This window comes from Olea europaea, unplaced genomic scaffold, assembly GCF_002742605.1.
Source record: "Olea europaea var. sylvestris unplaced genomic scaffold, O_europaea_v1 scaffold1132, whole genome shotgun sequence".
Classification (NCBI taxonomy): Eukaryota; Viridiplantae; Streptophyta; class Magnoliopsida; order Lamiales; family Oleaceae; genus Olea; species Olea europaea.
The window spans coordinates 166,421-184,014 of record NW_019228702.1 but is presented as its reverse complement, the minus strand read 5'-3'; the positions used below and the strand labels follow the sequence as shown (position 1 = coordinate 184,014).

At 30.8% G+C, this 17,594-nt stretch overlaps 1 protein-coding gene and 1 pseudogene across 1 annotated transcript; both read right to left on the bottom strand.

Annotated features, from left to right (window-relative positions):
- Positions 1 to 9,460: 9,460 nt before the first annotated feature.
- Positions 9,461 to 13,647, bottom strand: LOC111373433 (annotated as a pseudogene).
- Positions 13,625 to 14,295, bottom strand: LOC111373434. Its single transcript, XM_022995969.1, has one exon. The coding sequence runs from the start codon at positions 14,191 to 14,193 to the stop codon at positions 13,777 to 13,779; it is 417 nt and encodes a 138-aa protein (XP_022851737.1). The 5' UTR covers positions 14,194 to 14,295; the 3' UTR covers positions 13,625 to 13,776.
- Between the last annotated feature and the right edge of the window lie 3,299 nt (positions 14,296 to 17,594).

The window sequence follows — 17,594 nt, the reverse complement described above, 5'->3', positions numbered from 1 at the left end:
CTGTTAAAGGAAATATCACTCCTATGCACAATCGATATACAATAATTATCACACGACAAAGTGGATAAGAGTTGTATTAATGCCTTTGTATTAAAAGGACATACTTTTTATTCTAACACTTATTTCACAAAGTGGTGTAGTGATTGGTTGAAATGTCATATAACGTTTTCATTTGTTGTATTATAAGATAAAATAAGCTCTTTTTTTTCCTTTTTTTCTTTTTATCAATTTAGGATATCACATTAGACGAATAGGTGAGATTTGAAATAAATAATAATAATCTTTGTATTAAAAGTTCAAAGGACATATTTTTAACATATATTTTTACTCTAACACTTTTTTTTTTAAAAAAAGTGGTGTAGTGATTGGTCGAAATGTTATTTAACGTTTTTGTTCGTTGTATTTTTATAAGCGAAAAATGAGCAATTTTTATCAATTTAGAAGATTACATTAGATGAATAGATGAGATCTCAAATAAAAATAAAAGTTAAATTTCGTTATCCAGAGTTGAAGTTTAGTGATCCAGTTCAATTGATATTACACTTCTACGTGTGAAATTTATGAAGTATATTGTTTCAGTTTGATATGAATTAAAATTTAAATTTTAATATAAGTCAAAGTCAGTAATTTATTTTAATTACATATATATTCATGGTTCTCACAATTTCTCAATCATATACTTTATCAACTTTTATAAAAATTTAACAAAAAATTAATTTTAATCTTCACCATACAAAAAAAAAAAAATCATTATGTATATATAACACTTCCATTATTATTATTAGTCAAGTTTATTATTAGAAAATTGTGGATGTGAAGAGAGGATCGGGATCCATAATTTTCAACAGAAGCAGGGTTTAATTGGTGGAATTCTGTGGCTACATACAAAGGGCACGTGGCGGAATATAGAGTTCACAACCCTTTTTTATATTAATTTATTTATGTGAAGAGACTTTAATATGTGAAGAGACTTTACTTTTTCGAACTTTACACACTTCCACTTCAAAAAAAAGTAATAAATTCTTAGTCGCATTTGACCACCATTGTTTTAATATTTTCAAACTATTTTTTTCTATATACACGAAAATTTAATTTTTTTTGTATTTTTTAACCAGACGTACTCATAAAAATACTTTTTAAAACTCTATTTTTCCTAAATAATAATTTTAAAATATAGCAAAACACAATTATTTAAAATTAAAAAGAAACTACAATAGTCACACACATATTACATTGTTTTAATACATGATTTAATATTTTCTTAATAATGGTAATTCTATTCAGTGTACTATATTTTTATATTTATTGATAAATTTAATATTTTCGTTAATGAAGCATAATTATTTATTTACTAATATATGTATTAGTAAATTAAATAAATAAATAATTTTTTAGATAAATAAATTGTTAAGAATAAAAAAAGAAAAAAATGATTAAACACTGTTAATTTGGTACAACTTTTAGTGTTATGTGTTGGAGATTATTTTTAATTCGATGGAAAATTTAATATGAAAAGTTCAAAACTTGCCTCAAATTTTGATATAGGATTGGAAATGATCTAAATATCAACTTTTAAAAAAATTATGGCCTTTTCCCAGATGCAACATGACACTTTGCTACATCATTATATATATATATATATATATATATATAGAGAGAGAGAGAGAGAGAGAGAGAGAGAGAGAGAGAGAGAGAGAGGAGGGCAAAGGCTTACAGGGGAGAGTAAAGTCAAAGCAATGGTTCTCTTTCCTCTATCTTTTCCGAAGGGCCTATGGGGCTCTCTACCTACGGGATGCAGCTTCTCTTGTTGAGGCGAGCCCGCTTGCTTCGTAAGTTAGGGCCCATTTGACAATTCTTCTGACTTCTATTTTTACTTCAATTCCTTGTAAAAATAAAAAATTATGAGAAAGTTACTTTAATTGATATTTAAAAACTAATTCTTAATATAACTTTCTTTTCTATAAGAGCTTTTACAGAAAATTAAATTGGACCAATTTTCTCTAAAAAAAAATTTCTAAATAAAATAAGCACTTCTGTAAAATTAATGCCAAAGCAATTTATGAGTCTCAATCTTCTTTTTGCTTCTCAAAAGTCATTACAAACGAAACCTTAATAACTTGAAAATTTGAATATTAAATTAATAATAATAATAATAAGTCATTCAATTTGACTAATGTTTAAATGAGCAATCCGATTTCAAGATTATTTTTTGAAAATAGTCTCCATCGTGTAATCTTTAAAAAAATGTGTAAGACATCAACTCCGCCTTGCATTGAGTGGGATTTTCCTTTTTATAAGATATAATTTGTTGTCACAACAAATAAAATTGATTTCTCGGACAAAATGACATGTGACGTGAAAAAAGAAAGAGATCGAGGGTGAAGATGAGAACTTATAAAAAAGAAGAATCGTTTGAAATTTTGAATAAAACAACAATAAAAACAAAAATAAAAGTGAAAATGAAAACGAAGACGAGGACAGAAAGCGAAATGCTAATCTTAGTTCATGAATTTATAGCTTTTAAATCTACGGAAACAAACAAGACATGAGGCAGTGATGTCTAATCCCTTTCAGATCACGTTCCCCGCAGGTCCCCATCTCATCCTAAATTATGCCCACGTTTGCCGAGTATTAAAACAAATTTTTATTAAAATTTATGTATAGCCCTGTTTGGTCCCATTTCCTGATAATGAAAATGAGAGAAATAGTATTTTTTCAAAAAATAAATGGTTGAAAAATGAGGAATTTTTTTTTGTTTACGTATAATATTATTTTATGGAAGATTGTGTGATTGAAAATATGAGAGAAAAAAATGAAATGTAATTTAATGGGGACCAAGCGGGGCAATAATTGAAAAAATACCCGTATGACCCTCGTTAATTTTCATTTCATTACATTTATTTTTCTCTCTCCTATTTTCAATCACACAATCTTCTATAAAATAATATTATACATAAATCGAAAAAAATTTCTTCTTTTTCAACCACCCATTTTTCAAGAAAATACTATTTCACCTATTTTCATTTCTAAAAAATGGGGCCAAACAGGGCTATGTTTACTTTTGATTTCATCTAATTCCTTCAAAAACAAGGGCCATATGTACAACTTTACTAATTTTTTTTTTTGATCGATAAATGTAAATATATAGATAAAAAATGTACCATGTACAAGTACACTGGACATACCCGGACGAATCAATGTCCAAAAACATACATAAAAGATCAATGATCAAAACACTAATAAACCCCATTAGCAATGATTCAATACAACTTTACTAGTATTTGTTGGGCACTGATTCCATGCACACACCACATTCGGGTTGTCATAGAAGTTTCAAATTTTCACGTCTCCATTTGATAGCCGCAGGAAAAAAATAATATTTTGAATAATTAATTTTTTGAAAATGTGTAATTAAAAAATAGAAAAAAAATTGAGCTTACATGCAAAATATTTTATTATGTGAATGCAATTAAAAATGAGTATGTAGAAAAGAAAAGTTAAAAAAAAAAAAAAAAAAAAATCAAACATGAGCTAAATTTGTGAGCACCTCTTATGGGCTTGGGTGTATAATGCGATCACAAGGTATTAGTTTTTCTTTCTAAGGTGTTTTCTACTTTTTATTTCAAAAGTGATATATCTTGTGTGAGATGGGTATCATCTAACTGTACATCTATGAATGATATATGATCCAAATTCATTAGAGAAAACAATTGTTGCTTTCCGTGTAATTGTCGAGGCACAAAAATAAGGATGTTAGCAATATCATTTTAACTTTAACCTGTTGAATTTTGGCATGTCTTGCATATAAATTTCTCTCTGATTGAAATGGCATATCACTTGACATGCTGCTAATGCTTTTATATAAAAGTAAGAATAACATATAGAAGTCTTTAATATGTATTACAATCTATAGTAGCAAAATAACTAAAATACAATCCAAAATGAAAAACTTAAACATATAATTTTCATATATTTTTCAACTTTTTTGTGGCTTCTTCTTCATAGTAACAACATAAATAATTTCATTTCTTGCTTCATTCCTGATTTTTTCAACTCCTGATATGTTTTTATAAATATCTACATCAAATTCTTCATAGTTTTTAGTCTTTAAACTAATGTTGTCATCAAATTATGAGTTTCACAACTTTGTAACTGCAATATGTCAAATTTTTCTTTATTTTTCAAAATTCAATTTTTTTTTTTTTTGGTATAATAAACATTGAGTTCTATGACATATTGATACCGTCGTGACATTTGTGCACAATAAAACATCAATATTAAATACTATGTGACCTTTTAATTAAAAATTGCTACAACGTGTCACTTTAAAATGAACAATCTTAATTCATATTTGACTAAAAATAAATAAATAGTAAGATTGAATATTTTCTATAAGTTTAAATAATAATATTCTACTACAAAATTCAAATAAGATAATTTGTGACTTTCTTATTAAAAAATGACAAATAATATCACTTTTTAGTTCAAAGCAAAGCGTTAATTCATAATTCATATTTACATTTTCGCAAACATCTCGTATGCATCTCCATAATTGATCCATTTTCAAGTATATTAGATTAGAATCATTGCTACAATTTTAAATTTTCACGTATATCAATTCAGAATCATTAATCAAAAGTTAAATTTTCATATGTAGAAACACAAACAAAAACATAAAAATTCTCAAATTCATAATTTAGTTCGTGTTTGGTGGAGATTAAAAACAGATTTTTAATAAATTTTAATAAAAATTGATGAAGTATATGATTGAAAAGTAGTGGATCCATAAAATAGGTTGTTAGAATTAATAATTAACTTTGACTTAGAAAATTTTGATTTTAATCAATACCAAACATAGGCTTAATAACATATCAACGGTTCAAATATATCCAATCATGCTCATATATCTGTGAAACTAGTTAATCATTGCTTTCGTTTCAGTGAATAATTATGAAATTTAGAACCTATTATTAAATGACCAAATAAAATTGAACAATTTTAATCAAAATTCAGAAATTACTCTCATGCAAGATTCCTTTTTCCTCAATTTATCGAGTTGGTCAAATAGATTTAATGATTTAAAACATATTTTATAAATCGTTAAGGTGTAATTTGCTATATTTGTTTTCAAACCTAATTAGTTTTAAATTCATAAATTATGTGCTAATTAAGGATTATTAATTTAATTAATAATAATTTATTATACTCCACTGCAAACAATCCACCCCACCCCAAATTTCAATCCCCACCCTAACACCCCAGCTTGTGTCTGTTTGATTGAATTTATCTGGGAATAATGAGTGATTGAATAGTATTTTTAAAGAATACATTATTAAAATGTAAGAAAATTTTAGTTTGTGTGTAGAATATTTTATTATGTGAATACATGGTGAAGAATGACCTTGTAGCAAACAATTTAAATTTTAAAGGATGACAAACATGGGCTTTATTTCTCCCATCTTCTCTCTCTTTTCACCATTTTTCTTTTGTGAGTTTGGTGATGATTTTAGGCCGCGTAGTATGATTTGGTGACTCGACATGCGTCGACGATCACATCACAGGTACAGCGTTGTGCGATTTAGTGGTGATTTTGAGTAGCATTGCATGATCTGAGAGAGTAACATTGATCATCGCTGTTGCAACAATTGGTGGTGATTTTGGGTAGCAATTATTTGGTTGTTAGTGGTTGTTTGTGGATGGTGATGATGATGTTTGTGCAGGTAGATATTGCGGTTGTGGTGTGATATTTGGGACTTTCCCAGTGTGGCTGCTACCGATGTGATTCTGCACTAGGTCTCGAAAATTTGTCATGTGGGCATTTAGAGAAGTCATCGAAGTTGGCTTTGAAGCTCTGAACCTCCATTTTGGAGTTATTGAAATAGTTTTCAGATTCAAATCACTTTCAGCTAATGAACATGAGTGTTTTTGGCCTGTTACTTGAATAGGATTTCATTTATATTGAAATCAGTAATTGACATTATAGTTGCATCAAAAAATTTGGGGCAAAGTATGGCTTCCCATTTAGGTTATGGTGCGGTCTGCGGTGTGTGTGAATTGCTACACTTGTTCTAAATTGGAAATACATGTGAAATATATCAAATAGATACTCTTTCAAATGAATAATACTCATGCCAACATGTATTTAAATACGTATTTCAATTAATTGCATTTTTAACTATGTATTTATGAAAATTGAATTTATGGCAAGAGAATTGAAATTAGAGATTAACATTAGTGTTTTTAAACAAAGTGAATGTAAAATGCCTTGTAAATGATGTATCTTTGAAACACTTTTAAAAACTAATCACACTCCCCAACCAAGATATTGCTAGTCTCTAGGAATAAAAATTCAAAAATAGTTCAAATGAAATAGCTTGTCGCATTTGTCTCAAGATTTGAAAATGTTTAACAAAAGACTTCTAAGGTTTGCTACCAAAATATAGTCTAACTTGTCCAATGCTTGATCAACGTGTGTGCGTGAGCATAATCAATTCAATCACACACCTTTTTTTGTAACGCCCCGAATTCTCGGAAATCGAAACGTTAAAATAATATTTGTATCTTTCTTTGGTTCGACCTCTTTTACGCTAGCCAAAGTATTTTATAAATCCAATTTTTTTTAAATATATAAAAATATAATGGAAGGTAGTTATCTATATAACTTAGGCAAATGTAGCAAAATTTGATTTTGTAAAAGATTTGAAGACAAATTGACAGTTACGGATTTAACGATAGCGGAAGAAAAATATCTTTGGCCTAGTAAATGTCTATTAAAATTTATGAAATTTTTATAGGGACTAAATCATTCATATATGTACCACATATAAAAATTTGGGGTCTCGACGATAACGTTTGAAGCAAGAAAATGTTGCTCTAAAATGCTGGACAGAAAACTCGGATTTGTAACGACGCAGTTTACTAAAATGAGCATAACTTTTTCTCTAGATAATATTTTAAGGAAATTCCAAAGGCTACGATTAGAAAATTCATGGATCTTTCAAACTAATCTAATTTCACTTTAAAACATGCACTGTAGCCCAAGTCATGCTATTTTCAACTAGATGGACAGAAACTGAAATTTCCATCCAGCATAAAATAAAACTTCATACAAATCAATCCAACACTTTTAAATTCTTGTTAACATGCACTGTATAAAAATGGAACAAAAAAAACATTAAAAGCATTTCTAAAAGTTCATCTAAGATCCATAAAATATTTACAAAATGGAAATCTTTACTATGAAGTGAAAGCATTTCAGATCGTCGAACACTTGCCACCATGCCAACCACTACCATGCTTCAATCTTAACCTATAAAATTTTTAGAAGGGGTGAGTACTATAAATAATACTCAGTAGGAAACACTTAAGTAAACGGTAAAAATATATATTTTTAGAAATGCAAACTTTGGTCAATTGTGTCACCGTCAATTTCAAGCGAATTGGTGATCAGTCAGTCCGCTTACTCTTAGATTTTGATAACCTCATTTCATTTCTCATGGTCATCTCTTCATCTCTTGTTTAAACCACCAAACGGTGATTCCATCATGAGCAACACAATAACACATTTAATGCAAACGAAAATATATAAATCTTACATCACTTACATAAGTGCCGAAACACCCCTATCTTAATGCTTGGAATTTGAAATATCCTTTCGTGTCCAAAGAATAAAATGCAGCGTACATCTTGCCCTTTTCTTTAGAAATTTTCAGATTCAAAGTTCTTTTTTTTTTGTCTATGGAAGAAGGGGCAAAATAATTTGATGCATAAGTATAATAGGGAGAGAGAGAGAGAGGCCGTGTAGAATTATAAAATGGGAGTTACAAATTTTCAATTGCAATGGTGGTGGGAGTTGTATTTAAAATTGGAGGTTACACTTGAGGAAATGGGGGTGGTTGAAATTTTAAAATGTTAACTTCCAAATGGATATGGATAGGGACGTGTAGGTTATCATCCCACTAACCAAATGGTAGTTTAAAAACAAAATGACAGTTTTCTTCTTATTTATTTATTTGTATTTTTTTTATTAATAAAAAAAATGGGGTTTAAATATTAAGGTAAGTTAGGATGGTTAATGTACTATACAATAGGTTTTTCTAGTCTAACTTTCAAAGATTTAATAGATATACCATAAAATGTGTGTCGTCAAAACAAAGTAACAAATAAAATTTGTCGTCTAAAGAGATTTTAGAACCTTGTAAATTTTAAGAAAATCAAGTACGCGAAATTTTACTTTCGTGACCAAAATTTAATTTGGACTATTAGGAAGTGTCGTAGCGACAAAATAATATAACCCAAATTATATTTGAGTCCTATAAGAAAATTTTATTTGAAACGAACAAAACACATTTTTTTTTCGATTGCTACATTTTTCAAATTGGACTCATCCCGACCCTCAATGGTCAATTATTTCTCTCTTCTCTCGTGGGATACACACCCCCAAACTTGATTTTGTAACTATTTTTCTAAGGTGTGATTTATGGTTAAATTTGTATGCTATTACTTACCCTCTCTAGTTTGGTTAGATTTTACTAATTATTGCTCAACACATCAATAAATGAGGATTCTCTTTAATTTTGATTGATACAACCTCCAAGAATCAACTAAGCTACTAATCCCTTATCAAATGTCTAAATCTCTAAAATAAGTGTTTGGGACTTAATCAAGGCATGTAGTGTGTCTTCTGTTTCATGCACCTGCTTTTTTCAAGTTTGAAGTGCGTATTCTGTTTCATGCACTAGCCTATCTCTTTTTATGTATATAATTGTCCTCATTGGGCTTTTTTAGGGTAGCTTCACAACATGACAGCTTTTTCCCTTCTATGTAATGATTAGTGCAATGCCTCTCATTAAACAGTTATTCTCGAAAATCGATCTTTAACTTAAGATTTTCACCTAATTATTATCTCATTGGTCTTAATCAATCCACACAAAATTTAACACACATGGAATCCACATCTATCTCAATGTCTCCCCACAACAGCTCAACCACCCCAAACTATCGTAGAGTTGGTTTAGTTGGAATTTTTTTTTTTTTTTGTCATAGTTAATTCTACATATTCTATCCATTGATCCAATCGAAATAATATGTGATTTTCATGATTATTTTGCTCAATGTAAATCAATCTAACATGAACAAGCTTAAACTAAATCAAAGCAGCATCCCCTAGTCACAATAATATAAAAACAATTTCAAATATTATCATCGGTCGGTAAGAACCTTTTTTTTTTTTTTTATAACATTTTGATTCCTTTCCCCCAACTTAAATGAAACATTATCCTCAATGTAAAGATTAAATGTGCAAAATATATGAAGGGCAATAAGGAGCAAAATTTTGAACAAAGGGACGGGTTTTGAGCTTTACCTGGAAAGTCTACATAAACTTGGCCCGAACGAACCTTCAATTTCATTAATAAAAAAAAAAGACAATAAAAGAAACAGACCAAAAAAAACACAACATTATAAAATTGAAAACAAACATAACAAAATAAAACAATGAGAAAATGATATTAATCTTTAGGATCATGTAAAGCAATGGACTCTTCTAATCTAGAGAAATTCTCAAGAAATGGTTTCAAACGATGTCCATTAACATTAAAAATATTTCCATTACTTGGATTTTCAATTTCTACAGCTCCATGTGGGTAAACAGTTTTGACAATGAAACGACCAGTCCACTTGAAGTGTAATTTTCCAGGAAATAAATGTAACCTTGAGTTGTATAAGAGAACTTTTTGGGAAGGCTCAAAAGTTTTTCTAACAATATTTTTATCATGGAATACCTTCATTATTTCCTTGTAAATTCGAGAGTTCTCATAAGTTTCATTCTTGATTTCTTCCAACTCATTCAGTTGAAGTTTTCTAACTGAACCTGCCTCATCTAAACCGAAATTAAACATTTTAATAGCCCAAAATGCTTTGTGTTCCAACTTAACAGGTAAATGACAAGGCTTTTCAAAAAATAAGTCGATAAGGTGACATACCAAGGGGTGTTTTGAAAGCTGTACGATAAGCCCAAAGAGTATGAGTTAATCGTAAAGACCAATCTTTTCTATTTGGATTCACTGTTTTTTCCAAAATGCATTTAATCTCTCTATTTGCAAGTTCAGCTTGACCACTAGTGTCTGGGTGATAAGGAGTAGACACTTTATCAGTAATCCCATATTTTTTCATTAGGGCATTAAAAGGTTTATTACAGAAGTGTAAACCCCCATCGCTTATAATGGCTCGAGATATTCCAAATCTTGACAAAATATTTTCTTTCAAAAATTTCAAAACAATTTTGTGATCATTGTGCTTACAATGAATTGCGTCTACGCATTTAGAAACATAATCAACTCCCACCAAGATGTATAAATAACCAAAAGATGATGGGAATGGATCCATGAAATCGATACCTCAACAATCAAATATTTCAATAACTAGTATGGGTGTCAGTGGCATCATATTTCTACGAGTTATCCTACCTAATTTTTGACAACATTCCCAAGCTTTACAAAATTCATGTGTCTTTGAAAAGAGTTGGCCAATAAAATCCAGACTGCAAGATTTTTTCAGCAGTTTTCTTTGAAGAAAAGTGACCACCACATGCTTTAGAATGGCAAAAGGCAATTATCTTTTGGATTTCATTATTTGGCACACATCTTCCTATTCTTTGGTCTGGACAATATTTAAACAGGTAAGGATCATCCCAAAAGAAATGTTTTACCTCTTTGAAAAATTTCTTTTTGTCCTAGGCATTCCAATGAGATGGTATTTGACCTGTCACATGAAAATTAGCAATATCAGCAAACCAAGGCAAGTAAGAAACACTAAAAAGTTGTTCATCAGGGAAAGTATCCTTGATTGATGTTGTTTCAAACAATTCATCACAAGTAAGCTTAGACAAGTGATCAGCTACAACATTCTCTACTCTTTTCTTTTCTCGAATGGTGATGTCAAATTCTTGGAGTAAAAGAATCCACCTAATCAACCTAGGTTTGGCATCTTTCTTACAGAGAAGATATTTTAAAGCTGCATGATCACTAAAAATAACAATTGGTAAGCCAACAAGATATGATCGAAATTTGTCCAAAGCAAACACTACGGGAAGCAATTCTTTTTTAGTGGTAGAATAATTCATTTGAGCATTATTTAGAGTTTTACTTGCATAGTAAATGACATGAGGTTTCTTATCTTTTCTTTGGCCTAAGACAGCTCCAATAGCATAATCACTAGCATCACACGTCATTTTAAAAGGTAAATTCCAATCTGGCGGTTGCATGATAGGATCACTAGTAAGCATGTTCTTTAGTTTAACAAAAGCTTCTTGACAAGACTTAGACCATCCAAAAGGCATGTTTTTAGATAAGAGATTACACAATGGTTTCGATATGGCACTAAAGTCATTGATAAACCTTCTATAAAAACCAGCGTGTCCTAAAAAAGATCTTACCTCTTTAACACTATGTGGAGTAGGCAAATTAGAAATCAATTCAGTTTTAGATTTGTCTACCTCAGTTCCATTAGGTGATACAATATGACCAAGTACGATGCCCTTAGTGACCATAAAATGACATTTTTCCCAGTTGAGCACAAGGTTCTTTTCTTCACACCTAACTAAAACTTTTTGCAAGTTAGTTAGACAATCATCAAATGAATCGCCAAAAACAGTAAAATCATCCATGAAAACTTCCAAAGATCTTTTAATCATGTAGCTAAAAATACTAAGCATGCATCTTTGAAATGTAGCTGGTGCATTACATAATCCAAAAGACATTCTACGATAAGCAAAAGTACTAAAGGGACATGTGAAAGTGGTCTTTTCTTGGTACTCAGGTATAATTTCAATTTGGTTATATCCAGAATATCCATCTAGAAAATAATAAAATTCATGTCCTGCCACTCTTTCCAACATTTGATCCATAAAAGGTAAAGGAAAATGATCTTTCCTAGTCATTGAGTCGAGTTTCCTATAGTCGATACACATGCGCCAACCAGTAACAGTTATAGTTGGAATTAACTCATTTTCTTCATTTTTGACTACAGTAACACCAAATTTTTTTAGTACAACTTGGGTTGGACTTTCCCATCTACTATTAGAAATAGGATAAATGATTTCATTATCTAAGAGTTTAATGACTTCATTTCTTACCACCTCTTTTAAAACAGGATTAAGCCTTCTTTGCATTTCTCTTGTAGGTTTAGCATATTCCTCCAAATAAATCTTATGTGTGCAAATCAAAGGACTAATCCCCTTTATATCAGCTATGGTCCATCCTAAAACATTTTTATGCATTTTTAAAGTTTGCAATAACTTACCTTCTTGGTGCGCATCAAGTTGGGAAGAAATTATTACCGGAAGAGTTTCATCTTCACCCAAAAATGAGTATTTCAGATTAGATGGTAATGGCTTCAAGTCGAGCTTTGACATTTGAACACTTGAAATCATGGACATATTGGACTGTTGTGATAATTTTTCAAACTTTAATTTCCAATCACTTGTCTTTTTCTCCTGAAAAGAATTCAACAAAGAAATTATATGCGAATTTTCAGAATTATTTTTAAATTCAAATTCTAGCACATTAGATGAAGATGTAGTGATAAACTGATCATCAACAATTGTTCAATAAAATCTACTTCATGTAAATCATCATTATCTCCATGTTGCTTGCAAGTGTTAAAAACATTCATTTCCACATTCATATTTCCAAAAGAGAGTTTTAAGATATTATTTCTACAATTTATCAACGCATTTGAAGTAGTAAGAAAGGGACGTCCTAGAATGACAGGTATTTGTGCATTTGAATTTAAAATAGGATGTGTGTCCAAAATTATAAAATCAACAGGATAATAGAATTTATCAATTTGAACTAGAACATCCTCTACAACCCCTATTGGAACTTTTACTGAACGATCAGCAAGTTGAAGTGTTGTTGCTGTTGGTTTAAGCTCTCCCAAACCAAGTTGCTCATACACAGAAAAAGGTAATAGATTAACACTAGCACCAAGATCAAGCGAAGCACGCTCTATCCTATTATTTCCAATCACACAAAAAATTGTTGGACAACCAGGATCTTTGAATTTAGGTGGAGTGTTTTGTTGAATGAATGAGCTCACATTCTCTGTCAAAAATGCTTTCTGTTGAACATTAAGTTTCCTCTTGACAGTGCACAAGTCTTTTAAAAATTTTGCATATGAAGGAACTTGTTTGATTGCATCCAATAATAGTATGTTAATTTTGACTTGTTTGAAAAGTTTAAAATTTTCAGAATTATGGTTGAATTTTGAAATTGGTTGCAATCGTTGAGGAAATGGAGCTGGAATGGGACATTTTTCAACAATATGTTCAGAAATGATCTTTTCCTTACTTTTGGAAACGTCATTTTCTTGCTTTGAAGTACCACCAGATTTTAGTTCTTTTGAAGGGATTGTTTTGTCAATAATTTTTCCACTACGAAGAGTTGTGATGGAGTTGGCATTTTCTTGTTGACTTTCAGAAGAACCAGAAGCATTTACATTAAATTGCCCAGAAGGATTTAGTTGAGGTTGAGCAAGAAATTTGCCTTTCTCTTGGGAACGTAAAGAAGAGGTCAATGAAGAAAGTGTGTTCTTGATTTCATTGATGGCTTGTGAAGTTTGATTATTAATATTTGTTTGTCCTTGCATAAAAGACTGCAATGTTTCCTCAAGAGTCTTTGATTGTGGTGGTGGAAAAGAAGGAAATTTTGAAAGCCCTTGAGGTTGTGATAAATGAACATGATTATCATCTCTCCAACTAAAGTTGGGATGATTTCTTCATTGTTGATTATATGTTTCTGAGTATGAAGAAGAAAAAGGCTTTTTGAAAGTGTTCATAGCATTGGCTTGATCATGTAAAACTTCTTTGAAAACTGGAATGTTAGGACAATCATGCGTAAGATGACCAAAAGTTTCACCAATGCTACAAATTTCATCATTTTGCACGGGTTTAACTTCCTTTACTTTCCTTAATTCCATAGCTTCAACCTTTCTAGACAAACTAGCAATCCTAGCATTTAGATCATCATCTTGACTCAATTGATATTTTCCTCCACTAGAACTAGCAAGACTAGATCTAATTGAGTTTTCGATTGGTTTTACTTTTTGCCAAGATTGAGAATTTTCAACTAGATGATCTAGAAATTCCAAAGCTTCATTTGGATCTTTATCTAAAAATTCACCATTGCACATCATTTCTACAAATTGTTTTGTTTCAGGAGTTAGGCCCTCATAAAAGAAACTTATAGTACGCCATTTTTCAAAATCATGATGTGGGCATGTATTTAACTAATCTTTAAATCTTTCTAATTGAAAGTACACTTCACTGGTTTTTTGAGAAAAAATTTGGATTTGTCTTTTCAAAGCATTAGTTTTATGTGTTGGAAAGAATTTCTTCAAAAACTCACTTTGCATTTCATGCCATGTGCCAATCGACCTAGGTTTCAAAGAGTTAAGCCAAGTTTTTGCTTTATCTTTTAGAGAAAAAGGAAACAATTTCAACTTAACAATTTCATTGGGACAAGTTTGATCGTTAAATGTGGCACATACTTCCTCAAATTCTTTAAGATGCAAATATGGACTTTCGGATTCTAAGCCATGAAAATTAGGAAGTAATGGAATCATACCCGGCTTGAATCGGAAATTATTAGCATTAAGAGGGAAAATGAAATATGAAGGAGCAGAATTTCGAGGAGGTTGCAAGTAATCACGCATGGTTCGTGCTTGTTGGTTTTCATTTTCATCATGTACGCTTTCATTATCAGCCATGGTGGAAGATGTAAGTGAGTATTGAGAGGAGTCAAATAAATTACTAAATAAAGTTTCACAATTATCTTTAACTAAACGATAAGAATTTAATTCACGATACCAATATGACATAAAATAACAAAAAGTAGATGTAACGAACGAAAATTAGGTGGCACGGCCAACCATATAATAAGAACGAAAATTAGGTTGCACAGCCAACTATATAATAAAAAGACGACAGATCGGGAGGCTCGGCCTTCCCTTTAAAGAAAGAAAAAAAGAAGAAGGTGGCTCAGCCTTCCTTTAAAGTAAAATAACTAAAGTAATAAGATTGAAAAAGGAACGAGTGTACCTGATTTGTAAAGATTATGAAGGAGAAAAAAACCTCACAGAAAGTAGCAGAAAATAATCTTTGACGCAAAATCTCCGGCAACGGCGCCAAAAACTTGCTACACTTGTTCTAAATTAAAAATACATGTGAAATACATCAAATAAATACTCTTTCAAATGTATAATACTCATGCCGACATGTATGTAAATACGTATTTCAATTAATTATATTTTTAACCATGTATTTATGGAAATTGAATTTACGGCAAGAGAATTGAAATTAGAGACTAACATTAGTGTTTTTAAACAAAGTGAATGTAAAATGTCTTGTAAATGATATATCTTTGAAGCACTTTTAGACACTAATCATGAATTATATATGGGTGGCTTTCTATAACCAAGTTTGTATAAATTGTCACCAGGTGTGACCAAAGCCCATGTAAATTGTGACCGTCTGTGAAGGTATATATTGTGGTATTGGTATGTAGTATATGTGGATTTATTTTCGGTGACTCTCTATGATAAACTCTATATGTATTTATGATCGATTGTGACCAATTATGTGTTAATTGCAATCAATTGTGACTTGGTCATATACCATCATGGTTAAGATTGACTCGGCCACATATAATCACAATAAATGCAAACTTCATCATAGTTAGTCACATATAATGAGGGTTAGCGACTCTATCACACACAGTTACAAATTAGATATATTTGGTTATAGACGATCACACTAATGAGAATTTTGGTCACAGTTAGTCACAAATAACACAAGTATGGTCACAAACAATAAATCTAGTCATAGATAACACAGTTAATTACAAATTTGGTCCATACAATACACCACTACTGCTACCACACAATGACCAAAATGTTGCTACCTCTCATCACTACCACCACCACTCAGATTAATCTCTAATGCACTTTCATCACCTGTAGGGCACCATCACTGTCACCTCGTAGATCTATTTCCTAAACAAATGATGTCTTGAATTTTTGGAAACTTCTACAGTGGGGTGAGGTTGGATGGGATGGGGTTTACAATTGGGAGGGTGGGCGAGTGTAGGGTCCGTAAGGTGGATTGAGAATTTAATGTATGTCAATTGTATAAAAATTAATTGTATATTATATATTATATATATTATTAAATGAAATTACCATCTGATATATGAAAGTGTTTTGTAAGTTTATTAGTTGTGAAATGTAATTTTTATAATATAGTAGTTGTGTGTTATTTCCTTGTTCGAATAGAAGCCCTTTTTTAGTGCATTTGAGTAAGTTGCCCTTTAAAATGGAAGGCCAAATAGCATAGTTTGCTATTTCGACCTCCAAGTGTCGACTTGGCTTGGTACTATTGCCTCGACAAGGCCTATCCCTACTTGATATAGTCCAGCATTCCTAAGGCCCAAGATTAACAGTCATAAAGAAAAATGTGAAAATTATAGGAATTAAGTGTTTTTCAATATCTTTGCACATAATTAAGAGTTTTTCTTTGAAAAATCAGATATAATTAAAATTTTATATATTAAACTAATCCACCCACCCCATAACCCCAATTCAATTTCTTCCTCAACCATAAAACAAGGAAAAATTGCAGTCAAGGTACCAAACCTTTCATTTATTAGCAGACTTTTTCCAAACCTTTAGTTTGTGCCACCGTGAGTACCAAACCTTTAAAAAATTCGCAGTTCAAGTCCAGATTGACGCTTTCCGTTAGTTTGACCCAAAAACTGTTAGTTGACCTCAAAAATTAAACAATCTAATAAATTTAACCAATTAAGGTAAGGGTAAAATTGTAACTTTATAATTTAATATAAAAAAATTATTAAAAAGGAAAATATAAAAAAAAATGAAAACCCATCTCCTCCTTCAATCTCTTCCAATTCCTTTACCCTAAAATCAAAATCACCTCTACCCAATTGACGGTTGACGGCACCACCGTTGAGGCTTTTTTCAGCTTTGAAGACAATTTCTCCTCAATAGCGTACAAAACAAGTAGGATAAAGGCACTAGACGTGCCAAAAAATCTGCAAAAAATTTCTACAGGTTGCAATGTCTAAGTCACCAAGCTTTGTATAAATGCAGAAAATTGAAAAATAGACTGTGTTGACCAAATTCAAATTCAGAAATTAATCAACTAGCACCTCTACATACACAATACATACATATCCTGCAATCTAGAAAACCCCAAGAACACACAGTAAAATAGGTTTACTGAAAACCCAAGCACACACAGTAAAAGAGGTCCACCGAAAACCCCAAGAACACCAAGAACACAAGCATCTAAACCTTGGCTGGACGTCTCAAAGTAGAAGAGAAACAATCGAACACAAGAAACTTGAAACAAACCAAAGCTTGAACTGGATAGAAAATCGGGCTGTCCCAAATCTGAAACTCACCAAAATCTGCTAGCTGAACCGAAATAAGCTAAAGTAGAAAATCTGTATACTGTCAAAATGAAAATCCATCGATTTATTCATACTCATTTCCATCTTCTTCTTCGTTGCCAATTTTGA